The sequence below is a fragment of the Lampris incognitus genome, chromosome 14 (assembly GCF_029633865.1).
Source record: "Lampris incognitus isolate fLamInc1 chromosome 14, fLamInc1.hap2, whole genome shotgun sequence".
NCBI lineage: Eukaryota > Metazoa > Chordata > Actinopteri > Lampriformes > Lampridae > Lampris > Lampris incognitus.
In genome coordinates, this window is record NC_079224.1 from 32,546,462 (window position 1) to 32,567,867 (window position 21,406).

Genomic DNA, 21,406 nt, shown 5'->3' on the forward strand with positions numbered 1-21,406 from the left:
CTCGGATACAACTGGAAACACCACCGACGTCAAGAGTCTAACCTACTCTCTATCCTTAGCCTTTTAGGCTTTCAGAATAAAAAGGGTTTAGGTTTTATTCATTTGAATATTATGAGTAATTAGTATGACAAATTGAATCAACTGATAATCTTGGTAACACAAACGGATCCTTGACACTGTGGTATAATCAAAAACTTAAGATGCACTGTGAGCGATTCTGAGGTAGCCTTGGATGATTAACTTTAGAACTGACAGAAATTCAAGAGGAGGAGGTGTGGTCAATTATACAAGAGCTTGTTTTACCTGTACTGTTGTTAATGGAGTCACAATAGAAAATAGTTTTGAGTTTTTGGCTGTGAAAGTGTGGATTGCAAAAAATAATTCTGCTATTGTGGTCAGCATGTACAGACCACCTTCTGCTTCCTCCTCAGCTATTGACAAGATAGCTTATCTTTAAGCGCCATATAAAAATTCAGAGTTGATGATACTAGGTGATTTTAACAAACTGGTTGAGTTCTGCCTTTGATTATTTAAAAGAGGTTTGCAGTCATTCACAGGTAATTATATGACCTTACCAGGCCAAACTTAAAAGACCCCTCCCCCAAGTCATCTCTGACTGACTTAATTATAACAAATAGAAAATTGAAAGAAAAAAAAAATACGGACTCAGGAGTATTTGAGCTTGGTTTTGGTGATCAATGTCCAATAGTTTGTGCTAGATGTACCAGGATGAATAAAACTGTGTCTGTGTATGGTGATTAGATGGAATTTTAAAACTTTTGATGAACATGCCTTCTTGAATGATCTTTTGAAAAGTGATATTCATGATACTGCTAAAATCCCAGTTATTGAATTAGCTGTTGACCATTTTTTTAAGTCTTAACTCAGTAGTTGATAAGCATGCACCTTTTAAAAATATAAAATACAGAATAGGTCAAGTCCCTTGTTCTCAGCAGAAATCTTGTCCTTACTTAAAGAGATAAATAAATCCTGGGCTCTCGCCAGGTGTACTGGGGACCCTGGTCACTGGCTTGCCTTTAGGCAGCTTAGAAACAAATGCACATCTGCAATAAGGCTAAATCTATTTGTATTTAATTCCCAAAGTGTCAAATCCAGCAAAATTTTGGAAGGCAGCAAAATCTCTTAACCATAAGTCTTCCCCTTCCTTTCCTACTCTTGCCACAGCTGATGAGTGTTCATTTTCAGGCCATAAAGAGATTTGATTAGCTTTTAATAAGCATTTTGCATCTGCTGATAACCTATTTGATGAAACTTATACAGGGCCCCCCTCTGTCTGGTACTGATCCTGACACCCAGGAAATGCCAAGGCCTCGTTTTTCGCTACAGCTGTTCTCTCCTGGTGATGTGGCCAATGCATTACTAGTTGTAGACAAAGATATCGGTTGGTGAGTATAAACTTGACCAATACTTTTTAAAGCTTACCACTCCAATTGTAGTTAGCCACATAACATATATTTTTAACCTTTAAGTTTCAACTGGTACAGTTCCTAAGGTCTGTAAGGCTGTTTATGTAATTCTTTTACATAAAGGCAGTGGAACAACTGACTTTAACAATTATATGCCTATCTATAGACTATCTTGCCTAGCAAAAATTCTAGAATCCCTAGTAACCAACTTAAATCATTTCCCTCAGCACATTCTAGTCTAAGCATACACCAACTGGGTTTTAGAGAAAAGCACATCACTGTTACTGCTGCCACTGTTGTTTCAAATGACTTTATTTTGGCATGATAGAAAGAAACAATGTGCAGCTCTTTTTATTGACCTTTTAGAGGCATTCGATAAGTTGATCATGCATTGCTTTTAAAAAGGCTTTATAGTATTGGATTTCCAGTATCTCCTCAACCTGCACAGCTATCGGGTGCAGGTTGAGGGGAGAGCCTAGAGAGGTGCAGGTACACATTGGAGAGAAGAGGAATGAAAGTCAGTAGGAGCAAGACGGAATACCTAAGCATGAATGAGAGGGAGGACAGCGGAATGGTGAGGATGCAAGGAGTAGAGGTGATGAAGGCATATGAGTTTAAATACTTGGGGTCAACTGTCCAAAGTAACGGGGAGTGCAGAAGAGAGGCGAAGAAGAGAGTGCAGGCAGGGTGGAGTGGGTGGAGAAGAGTGACAGGAGTGACTTGCAACAGAAGGGTACCAGCAAGAGTTAAAGGGAAGGTTTACAAGATGTTTGTGAGACCAGCTATGTTATATGCTTTGGAGACAGCGGCACTGATGAAAAGACAGGAGGCGGAGCTGGAGGTGCCAGAGTTGAAGATGCTAAGATTTTCATTGGGAGTGACGAAGAAGGACAGGATTAGGAACGAGTATATTAGAGGGACCACTCAAGTTGGACGGTTTGGAGACAAAGCAAGAGAGGCAAGATTGAGATGGCTTGGACATGTGTGGAGGGGAGATGCTGGGTATATTGGGAGAAGGATGCTGAATATGGAGCTGCCAGAGAAGAGGAAAAGAGGAAGGCCAAAGAGGAGATTTATGGATGTGGTGAGGAAGACGTGCAGGTGGCTGGTGTGACAGAGGAAGATGCAGAAGACAGGAAGAAATGGAAAGAGATGATCCGCTGTGGCGACCCCTAACGGGAGCAGCCGAAAGTAGTAGTAGTAGTAGTAGTATCGGATTTGAGGAAATTGCTTCTAAATGGTTTCAGAGTAACCTCATGGACAGACAACAATGTGTCGTTATTGGAAATGTTAAATCTGAGATGTGCGTATTACAAAAGGTGTACTTGCAGGCTCAATTCTGGGACCTGTTTTGTTCACTCTGTATATAAATACAGTTTCTTCTGTAACTGGGTGTAATATTTATCTTTATGCTGACAATATTCTTTTGCACTGCAATGCCAATAATGTACATTCTGCTGTTAAATAAATCCATTCAGCACTGCTTTATTGATCTGAGTTGCATTCAATAACATAATTTAGTTCTTAATGCTAATAAAACTAAATTCATGCTTTTCACCAAAGCCAAAAATATTGATTATGATAATCTCATCATCTCTATGAAAAATGGTGCAAATATTGAAAGAGTCAGAATACAAATATCTTAGAACTTGGAATGATGAGAAGATAACTTTTAAATATCATGTAACTAATCTGGTAAGCAAATTAAGGACAAGATAAGTTTCTTTCATAGGAATAAAATTTGTTTTCCTCTGCATTGTAGAAGGAAGCTCATTGGGGTAACTTTTCTATCGATATTGGATTATGGCTATATTTTATACATGCATGCTTCAGCTGCAACTCTAAGCCCATGGATACTGTTTATCACTCTGCACTAAGATTTGTTACCGGTGATAATTATAATACGCATCATTATGAGCTGTATGCTAAGGTTGGGTGGCCCTCTCTCTCTGTAAGACGTGATAAACAAGGCCCTTACTGCTTTTTTTACCCCATTATTTCATTGTCATTTAATGCGGGTCCCTATCAAACAAACTCAAATGATTGGATTACATTGCAGGTACGGCTGTTTTTACTGAGCTTGGAAAATCCAGTTTTCACACTGCACACCTGCAACTTAGAACAGCATGCAGAACATTCTGAAGCTTACCTCATTTCTATCCTTAGGGCAATTTAAATTTTTAATTTAATCTTATTTCCTTTCCAACTGCTCTTGTTTTTATCTGACTCATTTGCTGTAAATTTTAATTGCTTTATTTATTCTCAAGGTTTTAAAATGTTAGTATTTTACCAATTATGGTTTTTATTACTTGTACTTTTTTAATTGCCATTTTAAGTATCCTCTCTATGTTTCTTGGTGCCTAGGATGTGTTGTTTGTGTTTTTGCTCAGCTATATTGTAAATAAGATCTCTACCTCAATATATTTCCGAGTCTAAATAAAAGTTGAATGAATGAATGAATGAATGAATGAGACTCTCGATCACTGTTACTCCATGGTCAAGACAGCTTACAGGTCTATCCCATGACCTCACTTTGGGAAATCCGACCACCTGTCAGTGCTCTTGCTTCCTGCCTCTAAGTAGAAAGTGAAGTGTGCACAGCCCACTGTGAGGACAGTACAGTGCTGGACTACAGAACACGAATTCAAACTTCAGTGATGTTTTGAATCAACAGACTGGTCAATCTTTAAGGATTCAGCCTCGATTTTGGATGAGTATGCTGAATCGGTCACTGGCTACGTTAGATTCTGTGTGGATAACTGTATCTCAGTATGGAGTATTTGCTCATAACCCAACCAGAAGCCCTGGATTAACAGCGACATTCACCTGAGTTTGAGGGAGTGTACCACTGCTTTTAAATCGGGGGACAAGGAATGCTACCAAAAATCCAGGTATGACTTTAAGGGGAGCCATCAAAGCCACTAAAAGACAATATAGGGGCAAACTGGAAAATGACTACAGTGGCTGTGATTCGCAGTGCATGTGGAGGGGGCTGCAGGTGATTACGGACTATAAATCTAAACCCAGTGCAGCTATCAACATCTCTGCCTGTCTCCCAGATGAGTTTAACAACTTTTACGCCCGCTTTAAAGCTCACAACTTGGACCCAGTGACAGCAGCACAGTGTCCATCCAATGAAGTCGATCTACAGGTCACAGAGGCTGATGTGAGTAAAACTTTTAAAAGGGTTAAGACTTGTAAAGCTGCTGGCCCCAATGGCACCCCTTCCCATGCCCTCAAGGCACATTACACTCAGCTAGCTCAGGTTTTTACTGACTTTTTTAACCTGTCCTTGTCATTGTGTGTGGCTCCACTGTGTTTGAAGAAAACCATCATTGTGCTTGTACCTAAAAAAAACCCCACCTGTCTCTTGCCTTAATTATTATCAACCTGTTGCTTAGACCTGTTATTGTGAAGTGCCTGGAAAGCTTGGTTATATCATATATAAAATGTAACATTCCTGTTACCCTTGACCCATTACAGTTTGCCTTCTGTTCCAACGGATCTGTAGATGACACGATCTCAATTGCTCTGCGTACTGCTTTAGTACACCTTGAAAAGAAAAATACCTTTGTCAGAATGTTGTTAATTGATTACAGCTCTGCATTTAATACAATTGTCAAACTGGTATTGAAACTCAGAGGTTTGGGCAACTTTATCTGTAACTGACCATTTGATTTTCTGACAGGCAGGCCCCAGACTGTGAGAATAGGTAAAACATACTCAATCTACATTAATTCTTATGACCGGCGCGCCTCAGAGCTGCTGTCTTAGTCCCCTATTGTATAGTCTGTTTACACACAACTGTGTTGCCAAATATGACAACAACAGCATCTTTAAATTCGCAGATGACAACACAGTAAATGGACTAATACGTTAGAGTGATGAGAGGGCCTATTGGAGAGAAGTGAAAGACATGGTGCCATGATAACAACCTCTCTCTAAATGTCAGTAAGACAAAAGAAATCATTGCTGATTTTAGAAAGATCAGATAAAAATCACATTCCTATTTCCAACAATGGGTCACGTGTTGAAATTGTGGACAGTTTTAGATTTCTCAGTTTACACATCAGACACCCTCACATGGTCTCTCAACACCAATTGCATCCTCAAGAAGGCACAGCAGAGACTGTATTTTCTGAGGCGTTGCAAGAGTTTGGGTATGAGTACCAAAACTCTTGTGAACTTTTATCGCAGTACCATCGAGAGTGTCTTGACAGGCTGTATCACAGTGTGGTTTGGCAACCTGACTGCTCTGGACTGCAGACTGCTTCAAAGGACTGTACAGACAGCAGCAAAAATAACTGGCATGGAATTACCACAACTTAATCATATTTACACCACTCATTGCAAAAGGACAGCCCAAAACAGCATTAAGCACACCAGCCACCCCGCTCATGTTCTGCTTTTGCTCCTTCCGTCTAAATACAATACCAGAGCATCAAATCACACACCAACTGTCTCAGTAAAAGTTTCTTTCCACAGGCAGTCAGGTTGCTAAACAGCTGATGCACCAGTATGCACCTTATATTGTTGTGTTATCGTATACTCGAATGTATGAATTCATTGTGTACATAGTCAATGTAGGTCTGTAGTGTTTTTTTGTTTTTTGTTTTTCTGGGGATGAGCCAGAGCACAAGAATTTCATTGTATTCTAATACGCTTGACAATAAAGTTGAACTTGAATAATAGGAAGTGTTTTCAGACACTTCTCAAAACATTGTGAGTCTGCTAGTGCCAAAAAAGAAAGCGCTCTTTAAGAGGACATTATTTAGTGAGCATGTTTCCCCTGAAGGATTACATTGCAGCTTGGTGTGCAGCAATTGGTTGATTGATACAGAATCAGTCTAAAAGATTCTGCTACCCATTACTCGGTTCCACTGGTAACAATAGGAAAATAGGGCTTGGGTTAAATACTAGTTTTCCTTTAATGGAAATTTAAACACAAGTTTCAGTAGGATTAAAGTTAGGGTTAAGTTGATTTTATAATTTCAGGCAACAATTGACAAAGTAGATTAAGATGGCTGCCCGCAAGATAAACAGTGAAAACATCTGCTTTGAACAGATTCACCTTTTAGGTTTTGCTGCAAGTACGAATGAGTACTTCAGCTATATGCTATTCCAATCTCAAGAGAAACTATAGCGTTCATTAATTGGTTTTTGACCCTGCATAAGTTATAGCAAACAGTCTAAACAAATGTTGAATGAATGCTTAAATCCATGAATGCTTAATGGATTTAAGCAGTTTAAGGCTGAAGTGGACCCTGCAGTACAACATAGAGAATAGATCCATACTGGCATACATCTACTGTAGCTTTCACACTGCCTGCATAGCTTCATCAAGATAGGCATCTTCCTGTACTACTGCAACCCGACAGCGGTTGAAGAAAATGGATATTTACTGTACTGACTTAACTCCCACCTAATGCGTTATTTCAATACAGTAGGTGAATTTTAGGGGTCATAAGTCAACTCATGTATGAGGTCTTTGGAAACCCCCCTTTGGAAGCATGTGCATCCTTATTTTTTTGGTATCAAATCTCACCTCAACCCCATGTTCTATGTCTTTCCTTTACTTTGACCCCCAAGACTTTTTATTACCTCATAAAGAAAAAATGCCCTCTGTGGAAGTGTCTGTACTAAAATAAATCACCAACAAATTGTAACTTTGTGCAAATCCTACGACTAAAAATGTATTTATCCAATTCAAGTTATAAAAGGTCTTCATACGCAAGACAATTTTACATTTTTTACTGGCTGCTTTCTTAGGATTTATCTTTCTTAGAACTAGACTGATAATGCAACTTTGTTGCATGTTAAAATGTTCCCACGTGTATTTTCTTAACCAATTCATAAGGACATCCAGGAACAAATGGGTATGACCATAAACTTTCTTTTCTTTTTTTTACAAAACTCGGTGAAACTTTTTACATGCAATGCAAGTATATATTATCTAAATATTTTCATTCCATCATAGCCTAACAAACCATTGTAGTGGTTTTTGGTATAAGTGTACTTTATACCTTACATTGTAGCTTTTCTTGAGAGCTAAGAAAAGGTATACATGAGGTAACTCAACAACCTTTGGGTAGAACAATACCGACTCAGTTGTATGAAAAGATGTTGCTGACTAGAAGTAAAGCAGCATGTAAACCTTCACCAGCAACTAATAGGAAACTGCTTCTAATAGGCAACCCTCATCATTAACAACATGTGAATCATGTTCAATAATGAGCTGGGTCGCCTAATAAATACGGCTGGCAAAGCAGTAATGGAGCCTTGGTTAGCGTCAGTACAGATTTTATTGGAGTCTAATGTAAGCATGCTCAGAAACCAATACAGCTTTATGGTTAATGGACCTAAAAATACCTCTTTATAATGTGCCCAGTGCTCTCTTTAAACGTTTGAGCGGGGGTTGGGTGCCTATGTGATGCATTGTTACCTAGTTACATAAAACACCTGTGTGAATCAAAGGTCCTAATTTGATTAGGAAGTACGCAATGCTGCTGCTGTAAAACAAAGTGAGAAGGAAAATCCTCCATTACTCCCAGGGAGGAAAGCGTTCCAAAAATCTGCACCTACTTTCGTCTCCCAAAGTTGCGTGTCTACAGACTCATAAGTGTTTCAGCGTCTCATAGAGCCCACAAGACATGGTTGTGCTGTTTGTTTGTTTTTTTTCCAAATAGTTTAATGTATCAAGCGTATTCAGACTAACTACAACATATATAAAAGAAACTGAAAAAACCCACACTGTGTTTGGTGGATGCTTTCATCTCCTATATTGCATTCATTTTCTAAGTACTTTACAGTGCCAATCTTTTTTTTTACTATGGGTGACGCCAGTGAAAATGGAAACCCTAATCTTTGCAATGTTAATGCCAGACTCTATCAACTTAGATACACAGGGATAGACCTCTATCTTGAGCAGTGTCAATACAAAGAGGTACTACAAAAAAGAGGGGGAAAAATTAAATTCCTGACACTGGCACCGTCTGTAACTTTGCTCTTCACAAACCACAAAAACAAAACAGTGCTCACTTTCTGGTCTTCTTTTCAAGGCTTCCCATTAAATAGTAGCCTGGGTTGCATTTGTAGTGGCACATGGTGCCCACATCATGCCCTGTGGAGAGGCAGTCTGCTGTCAGGAGCTTGGCATTGGGTATGTTCGATGCTTCAGGACACTCTATCTTACAGTAGGCCTCTGGGAAAGACCACAGGCCATCCTCCAAACACACCAGCCTGTCACTGTCACCTGAGAATAGAATAGAATAAAATAGAGTAATGTTGATGTTTTGGATTGCTCTGTGCATTCTAGATCACATAGTATATTAAAACATTCAGAAATAAAGATTGGTAGATATTAACGCAAGGAAATACTGGTAAAAAAATATAGTATACATTTTCTTTTTTTTTCCCACTACCACATGCCTCCTCCGATACATGTGGAGTCGCCAGCCGCTTCTTTTCACTTGACAGTGAAGAGTTTCACTTCACAAGGGGGACATAGTGCATGGGAGGATCACTCTACCCCCCCCCACCCCAAACAGGTGCCCCGACTGACCAGAGGAGGCACTAGTGTGACGACCAGGACACATACCCACATCTGGCTTCCCACCTGTAAACATGGCCAATAGTGTCTGCTGGGACGCCCGACCAAGCCGGAGGCAACATGGGGATTCAAACCGTCAAACCCCATGTTGGTAGGCAACGAAATAAACCACTACGCTACCCGGACGCCTTAGTATACATATTCTAACATTTTGTGACATGCCTAAGTGTAAAAATATAATATCATATATTTGGTTTCTGATATCAGTGCATACAGACATCTATGCTGAAAACTGCAAATAAACAATAATGTTGTTCATTTGCACGTTTTGTTTTGTGACAGCGCTCAGCCATTTCACCAGTAATTTTTTTTTTTAAAAGTGTTTGTGATTTGTGCCCTTGCGCTTAGATTGAATAGGGGCATCTTCCCAAATAGATCACCTGTAAAATTAGCGACTTTGCTAACTGTCTGTTGTCTTCTATCAGTTCATTTTGTTTCTAAAGTGGTCTAATTCTGCCATAGCCCCCACCAGTGCCCCACATGTGTTACAGACATTTTCCTTAAATCACATTCCAGCCATAGTTTTGTTGAGACAATAATAGTGATGGGTCAGTGAAAGATAAGCTGTGACGTCAATACAAGCCGGCCAATTCTGCCCATCTGTGTCATGCAGAGCGACAGAAAATGCACATGAATTTTGACTCAAGTTGTGTGGCAGATATGTATCTGATCTAGGACCACGTTTAATAGGTCAAAATCAGAATTCAAAACAATACTTTTCATTGTGCTTTTGTGCTCGCACTTCCCTAAAAAAAAGGAAATCTGTGTCACATTTGAAGCCAAAGTGAGAATGGGGTCAAATTTGAGGTGAAGTCTGAATGTCTCCTGCTGTGTTCTGAGGTCTGAGGTAGGTGAATATCTAGAATAATTTTTCTGGAGACTTTCACACTCTCAGACAAGACATTTAAAGTCTTTATTTATTTATTTCTGACTTTTCCCTTTTTCTCCCAATTTAGTGGCCAATCGATCCCTATTTTAGTTCAAACACCCACCCTCGTACTGCATGCGTTCGCCAACTGCATCTCTCCGGCTGGCAGTCTCGAAGAAGACGCCTCGCCACTTTCGTGACAAGGCGAAGCCAGGCCGAACCACTGCTTGTTCCGACACACACAGAGATGCATTCGTGTGACGAACAAAAGTCGACTCCGCCCCCCTCCCGAAGACAGCATTCCAAACTATTGCTGTTTCATCGAGTCCGGCCATAGTCGGATCTGATGAGACCAAGGTGCAAACCCCGGTCCCCAGTGGGCAACTGCCTCGACACAAAGCCGATGCTTAGACCGCTACACCACCGCGGACCCCTGAAATTTAAAGTCTTCTGTTGTAGAATTTAGTAGCACCCTTGAGGGTTTTATTCCTTAACAATAAAAGTGTAACATCCGAAGTCCCGGTCCACATATCATCATAGCCTGACTCTAATTTTTTTTCACTTCTTTCACAGTGGATCACACCCCTAGAATGTCTTCAAGGAAAGTCATGCTATGTCTTTTCTTCTTCTTCCGATGATTTTACTTTATCATTTGGATGGAAAGAGTGTGAAGAAAATTATCACAAAAAAAGATATTTTCTGTAAAGTTACACTTCTCTGATTAAAAATGTTGCTCTACAAGAGCAGTTTTATTAAACCCTGGTTCATGGTATTGTGTATTATAATAACCAACAAGTTTGGTTATTATACACAGTTTGGAGACTGTCAGATAACTATTTCAGATGGAATAAATCCCACCTGTTCTCTTTTCTACAATGACTTCCGAAGCCCAAGCTCAGGACACTGCTTTCTCCTTTCTCTGTCAATCCCCCTTCTCTTCCTTTTTCTCTTCCTCCACCTTTCTAACTCTTACTCATTTCTTCTACTTCTTTCCCTTCTTTCATTTTTCATCCTCACCATCTCCCTCCCTCTGTTTCTCTCCCTCTCTTTCTTCCATGAACTTATTCCACCTCCTACTGTTTCCCCCTCTCTCCTTTTTTGTTATTACACCATCCCTCCATCCCGCTGGGCCTGACACTATATCAAAACCAACCAACTTTTCACTGCAGTCCTGTGGTCCAGGCTTGGCTGGCACACATTGAGACAAACAGAAAAACGGAGGTTGCTGTGAGGTTAAAAACTACCAGAAGCACCCATTCCACAATGGGATAAAACCCGGGGGGCCTCCATGTAAGCCCTTGTAAAGCAGTTAACACATGGGGAATGCTTAGAATTTGTTCACATTATATCTCCCAGGTAAGCGTATTCATTATTGAGGCACTTTATGTGTCGGGTGAGATCAATTGAATCCACATAACTTTTCTCCAAGTACATAAAACGGTATCAAAGGTCCACGTAGATCTGCTCAGCCATTTGTGTGCCAAACATGATTCACAAGCAGACAGGCAGACAGAAAGACAGACATACCAACCTGACAGACAAAAATGTACTGATGAAGCCAAGTATGCACAGGCCTTATAAAAGTGACCGCCTGGCAGAAAAATACTGAATAGAATGGATAGAATGGAATAGTGTGTACCCATGTGTAAGTGTATGGATGTTAATGTACGTATGCAACTTTGTATGGAAGTAAACTTGTATATACAGGCTGTGGCAATAAATGTCCTTAAGTACAAAAAAAGGAGCGATCAATCAATCGATCAATCTATGACCTACCTTGTAGTATGGCTGGGGAGTCGCAGGTAAAAGAACACTGCTTGCCAAAGGTAGTACCCCAGGAGCAGCTGAATATGGCATGGTAAACATGAGAATGGTCAGGCGGGCCACAGTCTATAGGCAGGCAGCTGACCACACGATCCCATGAACCTTTGACACACTCCAGCACAGTTTCACTCTGAAAGCAGAGATAAGGAAAAAAGAAAATGGAAGTGGGGAAAGAAAAACAAAGACAAAAAAATACAAATCAAGTGCAGAAGTTCAATTTACATTTTTGACAGACATACTGCACTGTCAATAGCACTGGCAGCAGCAGTAGATTTTTGGAGGAAGTATTTTGTCATGGAAGACACGAAACTTAATACGTCTGATGCAAGGAGGAATTCCAGCCATGTTTTTGACAACTGAAGTGAAGATAAACTTTAAAACTGGAAGATTAAGTCAAGTGGTAAACAGGATAGTATTCTTAGTTCAGTAGGCTTAATTACAGTATATACTATATGTATATATATATATATATATATACACAACTTTGTTAAAAGAAACACTCAATGGTAGGGAAAGTGCTCAACAAATAAGGAGCAAAATAATCCAGCTGATGATTGCTTATGGCATGAAACAGGCTTGCACTGTCTCAAAGAATTTACTTGACTCACTGGATTATATATGTACGTATATCAAGATAGATGTAGGAAAAAAACTTTATTACATAACAGTACAAGCTTGTTTCGTACGTCACGCACTCATCAGCTGCCAATGAGTGCGCGATGCATGAAACAAGCTTGTACTGTTATGTAGTTAAGTTTTTTTTCCTACATCTATCATAATATTCCGCTCATTTGTTGAGCACTTTTATCAACACCACTGACTATTTCAAAAAACAAAACAAAAAAAACGCTATATATATATATATATATATATATATATATATATATATATATATATATTCGCAGGGATGCTGGAGCCTATCTCTGCAGCCACTGGGCGGCAGGCGGGGAGCCAGCCCCGGACAGGCCACCAGTCCATCACAGGGCTGACACACCCACACCTAGGGACAATTTAGTATGGCTGATTCACCTGATCTACATGTCTACATGACTGTGGGAGGAAACTGGAGCGCCTGGAGGAAACCCACGCAGACACGGGAGAATATGCAAACTCCACAGGGGATGACCCAGGGCTCGAACCCAGGACCCTCCTGCTGTGAGGCGACCGCATGCGCGCGTGCGCGCGCTCTCGCTCTCTCGCTCTCTCTCTCTCTCTCTCTCTCTCTCTCTCTCTATATATATATATATATATCAACACAGATACAGGAAAACAAGTTTTAATGCATTGCAGTACAAGCCTGTTTCGTGCGTCTCGCACTCATCAGCTGCTAAAGTGGTTAAACAAAGAATCATACAGTTTACGTTGCCCAGCGTCACGCCCCTAATTTCGGTTGGACAGCGATCAAGCAGATGGGAAACATTCAAACTATAACCACCAACGGGGTAGGTACTTATGATGCAAGGAGGATCATCAGAGTAGTGCATATTCAGTTAGGGGTAAAAGATGTAACCTGTGCTTGACAGAAAAGTATTTTATTATTTGCAGACCTGATATGTCAACCTTGAATAATAGAAACAAATTGGCCATGAGTTGTACACACCGAAAAAAAATATCTCCTTTGTAACTATAAGCAAAAAGTCTTTATATCCCCCCCCCATTAGATGATACACGTATGACATTTATTAGTTTTTTTTAAATATTTTTTTAATATTTTAATGACTGTGCCCCAACACCACCCCAATAAATAATTCACATAAATTACCTTTTTATATTTTTAATGTACGCCATTTCAACAGTGCCCTGGCCCCTAAATGCTTTTCAAAACAAACCCCAGTCCCATTGGTTGTAATGTTTTCTACCCCTCCATTGGTTGCTGTGCATCATATATATATATGTGTGTGTGTGTGTGTGTGTGTGTGTATGTATGTATGTGTGTGTATATACACTACCGTTCAAAAGTTTGGGATCACCCAAACAATGTCGTGTTTTCCATGAAAAGTCACACTTATTCACCACCATATGTTGTGAAATGAATAGAAAATAGAGTCAAGACATTGACAAGGTTAGAAATAATGATTTGTATTTGAAATAAGATTTTTTTTACATCAAACTTTGCTTTCATCAAAGAATCCTCCATTTGCAGCAATTACAGCATTGCAGACCTTTGGCATTCTAGCTGTTAATTTGTTGAGGTAATCTGGAGAAATTGCACCCCACGCTTCCAGAAGCAGCTCCCACAAGTTGGATTGGTTGGATGGGCACTTCTTTGAGCAGATTGAGTTTCTGGAGCATCACATTTGTGGGGTCAATTAAACGCTCAAAATGGCCAGAAAAAGAGAACTTTCATCTGAAACTCGACAGTCTATTCTTGTTCTTAGAAATGAAGGCTATTCCATGCGAGAAATTGCTAAGAAATTGAAGATTTCCTACACCGGTGTGTACTACTCCCTTCAGAGGACAGCACAAACAGGCTCTAACAGGTACTATTTAATGAAGATGCCAGTTGGGGACCTGTGAGGCGTCTGTTTCTCAAACTAGAGACTCTAATGTACTTATCTTCTTGCTCAGTTGTGCAACGCGGCCTCCCACTTCTTTTTCTACTCTGGTTAGAGCCTGTTTGTGCTGTCCTCTGAAGGGAGTAGTACACACCGGTGTAGGAAATCTTCAATTTCTTAGCAATTTCTCGCATGGAATAGCCTTCATTTCTAAGAACAAGAATAGACTGTCGAGTTTCAGATGAAAGTTCTCTTTTTCTGGCCATTTTGAGCGTTTAATTGACCCCACAAATGTGATGCTCCAGAAACTCAATCTGCTCAAAGAAGTGCCCATCCAACCAATCCAACTTGTGGGAGCTGCTTCTGGAAGCGTGGGGTGCAATTTCTCCAGATTACCTCAACAAATTAACAGCTAGAATGCCAAAGGTCTGCAATGCTGTAATTGCTGCAAATGGAGGATTCTTTGACGAAAGCAAAGTTTGATGTAAAAAAAATCTTATTTCAAATACAAATCATTATTTCTAACCTTGTCAATGTCTTGACTCTATTTTCTATTCATTTCACAACATATGGTGGTGAATAAGTGTGACTTTTCATGGAAAACACAAAATTGTTTGGGTGATCCCAAACTTTTGAACAGTAGTGTACATGTATACACACACACACACACACACACACACACACACACACACACACACACACATCTATATATATAGCTTTGAATTAAACTGACCGAACACTACACATATACATTATGAAAAGTATGCGGCGGGTAGGATGTGGTTTGAGTGTTAAGGGAGAGGGAAGAGTCAGTGTGGCCCAAGCCTGTCAACATAATATACATGTGGTCCATTAACCTCTCTGTCTCCACATACATGTTTGAGTTGGCACAAGAGGGAAAGACCATTGGAATGGTATGACATGGTGGGCCATGGGTAAAAAAAAAAGCTATTTGTTTTTTAACTATCCGTTGTTTTAAGTGCCTGAAACAGAGTCAAAAGACAATACACTGTCCCTTTAAAAGTGGACATTGACAGGTGTCACACGCCTGCTTGTGTTCAATTAGATTGGTTATATTACACTAAACAGCCAGAACACTCCTCTAAGCTATAGTGCTTTCAGCGCTAGAGTCAAGACTTGCTACAAGAAAAGTATAAAAGTGAATGGACCAGAAAAAACAAACAATTGTACATACTGAAACATGTGCACTGTACCTGGTAGGGAGGTTGTCCTTTGTGGTTTTGGGTATGTAGACCGAAACCACGATGACATTTAACTGAGCAGCTGGAGGCCTCCCCTCCACCTGTACACCTAGATGGATAGATAGATAGATAGATAGATAGATAGATAGATAGATAGATAGATAGATAGATAGATAGATAGATAGATAGATAGATAGATAGATAGATAGATAGATAGATAGGTTTAATTCAAATGCTAATTTGCTCATTCGTGCATCTTTCACCTTCTATTCACTCATCTATTTTTTGTTCTTTCTTTCATTCTACATCTAGCCAATCATACTGATGATGCCCACTCCTTCATTCCATATGACCCACCTGACAGAGGCATGTTCCAGCTGGGGAGGAGTGCAGTTCTCCATCTGACATGGTTGTCGCAGGCAGCTGTAGCAGGAAGAGAGGAGGAAGGAGCACAGGGAAGGATGGTTAGGGAGAAGGAGGGAGGGAAAAAGATGTCATTGAAGAGAAAGAGAGCAAGGACAGAGAGGATAAGTGATCAAATTGAATGAGATGAGGGTTAAAAGTTAGATTATCTAAAATGAGTGATTGGTCAGTGTCTGTATAGCTTAAATAAATGTGGTTCAGTGGTTTGATGGTAAAATATAGACAAATGCAGATGTATTAACCTCTAAGGAATTCAGTAGCTGAACACAAAAATTCAAAAAATATCCCTTCAATGGCCCTGTGTTTGTGTGTGTGTATCTGTCCATGTGTGTGCGCAGGTGTGTTGTAGGTAAGTGGCTGTGGGAGACCCCACCCTCTGCGCACCCAGTCAGGGCGAAGGCGCTAAAGTGGCAGGATGTCCTCAGGGCTACGGCTCCCACCGCCACGTAGGGCGAGGAGAAGAGGAGGATGACGGAGGAGGTGAGGAAAAAGGGTTGAGAGAGGTTGTGGGTTACATTCATCACTAGCGGATTCTGCCTGCATGACAAGTCGTACGTGTCTGGGCAGAGAGAGAAGAAAAACCACTTAGTTTTCTCGAAGAGGAACATCCATTTTGAAATTAGCCTGGTTTCAAGTAGGGATTTCATACAGCTATTAAAAAAAAAATTTGATGGATGGAATTTTTAAAAGTCTACACACTTTGAGAGTGGTTCTTTCCAGTAGTGTCAGATAGGATGATGGTGACTGTCCTCCTGCACTGCTCCAAAGACCAAGAACCATCTGAATCCAGGTACACTATCACAGATGATGCCACTCCAGGATGGTCAAACCCTACCTGGACATAAAAGAGAAGGAAAAGGAAGAGGAAGAAGAAAAAGAAATTGAGAAAAAGAAGACTACCATAAACAAAAGGTGCCACTCAAAACAAACCACATCTCTCCACCCCTAACTTTGACCACTTTTGATCTTCAAAATAAGGCCTTTCTCACCATACAAATGAATAGGGATATAGCGCCGAGGTAGAGAGTCAAACATTTTGGTTTCAGTTTGCTGTTAGTTATACCTTGGGTAAACGTTTCAGGTAAAAAAACAAAAACAAAACAAAAATTAAAGAAAGATGGCTTTTGCTGTAGCACTTGCCCTGAGACTATTTGTGCCATGAACACCTAGTTCTCTGCACTAGCAGTTTTTACTATGCATTCTTCATATTGCTGCATAAGCTATCTGTCAGTTATTTGAATTTTCTATGTGACAGGCATACTGTTTAATGATGTTTTTATTGGTTTTCTACAATAGGCATACATCTAAAATGTTGTTAGTATAGATCAGACAAGGGCAAGTGGTGGCCCACGGGCCGCATTCAGCCCCTATCCTCACACAGTACGGCCCGCAGGTCAGTTTCCAAGTATGAATAAATTGTTGGTTTCACAGGCGTTGGAAGCAAGCGGGCCATTTGACCACATTTGAACAGGATTCCGATTGTAATTATACTGTCCACTGATAGAGGGCCTCGAAACACAAGAGGCCTGTAGCCAAGTAACTGCTTGCACATGGTCTCATCTTGGTCTCGGCGGGCCTCTTCCACATCAACACGCGACGAAGAGAGACATGAGCGGCAAAAGAATAAAACTTGACCTAGAGAACCATGTCTTCCAGGCAAGATGGGAAACAGAATATCTTTTTCCGGAATTCAAAGGCAAACCTATGTGTTTAGCGTGCCTGGGAACAAAATCAGCCATGAAGGATTTCAACTTGAGTCGCCACTACAATACCACACACAAAGACAAATATGGCATGTACACCGGAGGTGCCAGGTGCCTTCTTGCTGGCATTCAATTCAAGTTGAGCTTGACACCATGATTTTATTATGCAAATATACGTTTACTCTTATTTTTCATTGTTTATATTCTTTATTTTATTATATTTTCTTTACATATATTTTTGTAGTCATGCATGTCACTTTATTTTATATTGTATTTTAAGCTTGTGCAGCACTTTGGTTCAACTGTGGTTGTTTTAAATGTGCTATATAAATAAACTTGACTTGACAGAGCTGCTATCATCGCTTTCCTCAAAGGAAAAATAAATCGACAGCAGAGCCTTTTTACCAAAGCCACATCAGCACAGGAGTCCTCTCTCAAGGCATCTTATGCTGTTTCCCTTGAGCTTGCTAAAGCAAAAAAAGCCCTTGTCAGATGGTGAAACAGTGAAGCTATGCCCAGCAGAGATGGCTAAAGCTTTTGGAGATAACATGGCTAAGAACTCTGAAATTGTCTCTGTCCCGTCGCACGATGATGTGAAGAATTTTTGACATTCAAAGTCATGTTGAGGGAAAGCTAAAACAAGTCATGCACGACTGCAAGTACTTCTCCTTAGCATTAGATGAGAGTACAGATGTGATGGATGTTAGCCAGCTTCTCATTTACACAAAAGCCATTGACAGTTCACTTAAAGTGCAAAAGGAGTTATTGAAATTGGTGTCTTTGTATGACACTACCATGGAGTGTCAAACAAAAATACTTTGTATGACATACTTTTTAAGACACTACCAAGGATGGTTTCAACGCCGTTAAAAGTGTTGTGAGCATGGGGGCTTTGACAAGCTTTCATCTGTTGTTATCGATGGCGCACCATCAATGCGAGGAAGACACACTGGATTCACTGAGCTCCTCCAACAGAGCGGCATTGACTGTCCAATATTGCACTGAATCATACATCAGGTGGGTAACGTTATTGCTAGATAACCATTAATATATGGCTATGAATGTGGGTTTTCTTTGTGAGAGTTTTTATCATAGGCTTAATCCTGATTCATTTTGATCTTACAGGAGGCCCTCTGTGCCAAGACAATGAACTTCAGCCATGTCATGGATTTAGTTACCAAGGTTACCAATCTCATTCAAGGGGGGAACAGGTCTCTCAATCACAGAAAGTTTGTAGCCTTTTTGGATGAAGTGAGTGCCGCTTATGGGGATTTACAGATGCACACTGAGATCAGATGGATGAGCCGCGGGAAGTGCTTGGAGAGGTTTTTTTGAGCTGCGCACTGAAATAAATCCCAGTGTTCTTGGAAGACAGCAGTCAATGTGATACAAGTGCTTACTGCTGTAAACTCAGAGATACAGATTTTCTCTGCGACATGGCCTTCCTTGCAGATATTACCTTGCATCTTAATCACCTTAATATGCAGTTGCAGGGAAGAGGCCAAACTGTGGCGGATCTCTACACACACATGAACACATTTAAGCGTAAATTAGCCCTGTTCAAAGAAGGCTTTTCAGCCGACCATCCAAATTTGGCACACTTTCCCGCCTGTAAAGAGATGCGCAAAGATGTCCCCGAATGGGAGAAAACATTTCTCAAGTACAGAGCAGACATAGAAAAACTGCAGCAGCCGTTCAAGGAACGCTTTCAAGATTTCCACGCCATGCAGCCACGAATTGCGTTATTCACTGACCCCCTCTCTGCTGCTGTCAGTGAGCAACCCCCAGAGTTGCAGTTTGAACTTTGCGAACTACAGTCAGACCCCTTCTTTCAAGCAAAGCGCAATGAGAGAGGAATTTCATTTTGGAGACTCCTACCCAAGTCCCGCTCTCCACTCCTCAGAGATTTTGCACTCTCAATGGCCAGCATGTTTGGGAGCACTTACATCTGTGAGAGCAGCTTTTCAACAATGAAACACATCAAGTCAAAAAAGAGAAACAAGCTGACAGATGAAACTCTGTTCCAGCTCATGCAGATTGGATGCACAAACATTGACATTGACATTCAGTCTGTTATACGCCAGCAGGAGAGGCCACAAGTATCTCATTAAGACAGAACTTCATACTGATCCACCTGTGGGTGAGTTTCAATGGCTTTCAATGGCTTTATCAGTGTATGAATGTGTGTGTGAATGGGTGAATGTGAGGCATACAATGTAAAAAAGTGCTTTGAGTGGTCGGTAGAATAGAAAAGTGCTATATAAATGCAGTGCATTTACCATTTTACCATTTTGAGCTAAATGCGTGTTTATTTGAAATATGTCATGGAATGGGAGGGCAGAGTAGAAATGCACTACAAACATGAATATTAGTTGTTGCATTTAGTGTGAATGTCAACTTTTGTAACATTATTGAATGATGATTTTTGAGACCCCATTGCACTGAAATAATGGTATATCACTCAGGAATGTGGACGTTTTGTTTCTGTGTTAAGTTCATTAAATAGAAATGTTGGTATAAAAATACTCTGATTACCAGTACATATTTTATTGTTTTCATTAAATTAGCAGCGGTAATTGGTTAATTGAGTGATGGGGTTACAGTATCCCATTGGTGGAAGTGCATGGTCACAATCCGGCCCTCTGGTAGTGAGGATAACATTTTTGTGGCCCCCTCTATCATAAAAGTTGCCCATCCCTGATATAGACATTATCCATTTACTGCAATATTACAATATTTTGCTGTTGCTGTTGTGATGGTATGTGTGTATTTGTATGTGCATGCTTGGATTGTAATGAGTAGTACCAAACCACATCCCCTGCAACTACAGGTTTCCTGGCAAATTTTCTTGCAGTCAATTAAGAAATGACGGTAATTGAAGTAAATCGAAATTTTTTTGACAAATTCATGGCCGAAAAACAATTTTGATATTTTTGGTAACCTTGACCATGACTTTGACCCAATTAGCTCCAAATTCTAATGAGGTCATCTAAGGACCGTAGCCAAACTTTCTTCAAAATGTCTTTTCAGTGGCACTAGCCCTTTATTCCATAAAGTTGTTGACAGAGAGACAGACTGTACCAAAAACAATGGTCCTCAGGCCATGGTAATCTCATTGTAACAGTGCCAGCTCCACTCAGCAGGGTAGCTAACCAAAGCTATTTAACGGCAGCGAAAACATATGTGTGCATTTAAAAGTCTTATACAATACAATATAGTTCAAGTACCTTTAGCCAAACTGAATATTCCAGGTCATTATACGTGTGGAACTGGGCTGTACACGGGAACCAGGCATCAGTGGGCCATTTCCCATCTACCTCCGGGTACTGAGACTTGCAGAACTTAAGCAAAGAAAGAGGAAAATACAGCTCACCATCATGAAATAATGACACAAAAACAAATAGTATAAAAAGAGCTAATGTAAGTTGACGATTCTGAATGGTCAACTCTTGAGGAGGTAAAAAAAAACAAAAAAAACAAATAACCTTTTAAGATATCAAGATTTCAAAGCTAAAGAAAAATCAATGTATCTTAAAAGGCCATATTATGTTAAAGATCTCCATGTCATGTCTCCATCTTAGATCCTGTCAATGTGGTTTTGCTGTATGATAGCCATACTGCACACTGATTTGTAAGAAAAAAATACATTATTATTATTATTTTTAAAAAATATCAGATAAATGTCCACAATTGATAGGGTTACATTACAGCACTTACTGTAACGAACTAATTAGACTGAGTAAAAAGTTAAAACAAGTACAAAAAGGTTAGGCCTAAAAATGCCTGACAGCAGATTAATTTACAAATGAAATACTGACTGATGACAGACTAATGACCAAAAAGTATTTGAAATAC

General features: G+C 40.1%; 1 protein-coding gene across 1 annotated transcript in view; it reads right to left on the reverse strand.

Annotated features, from left to right (window-relative positions):
- Positions 1–21,406, reverse strand: part of pappa2 (pappalysin 2) — a 125,654-nt gene that overhangs the window by 44,882 nt on the left and 59,366 nt on the right. Inside the window, exons 16-22 of the mRNA XM_056293861.1 lie at positions 20,779–20,892; positions 16,548–16,683; positions 16,233–16,407; positions 15,783–15,848; positions 15,438–15,534; positions 11,681–11,858; positions 8,466–8,679 (exon numbers count right to left, since the gene is read on the reverse strand). Coding sequence (XP_056149836.1) covers positions 8,466–8,679; positions 11,681–11,858; positions 15,438–15,534; positions 15,783–15,848; positions 16,233–16,407; positions 16,548–16,683; positions 20,779–20,892 — 980 coding nt within the window. The remainder of the gene's footprint in view (positions 1–8,465; positions 8,680–11,680; positions 11,859–15,437; positions 15,535–15,782; positions 15,849–16,232; positions 16,408–16,547; positions 16,684–20,778; positions 20,893–21,406) is intronic.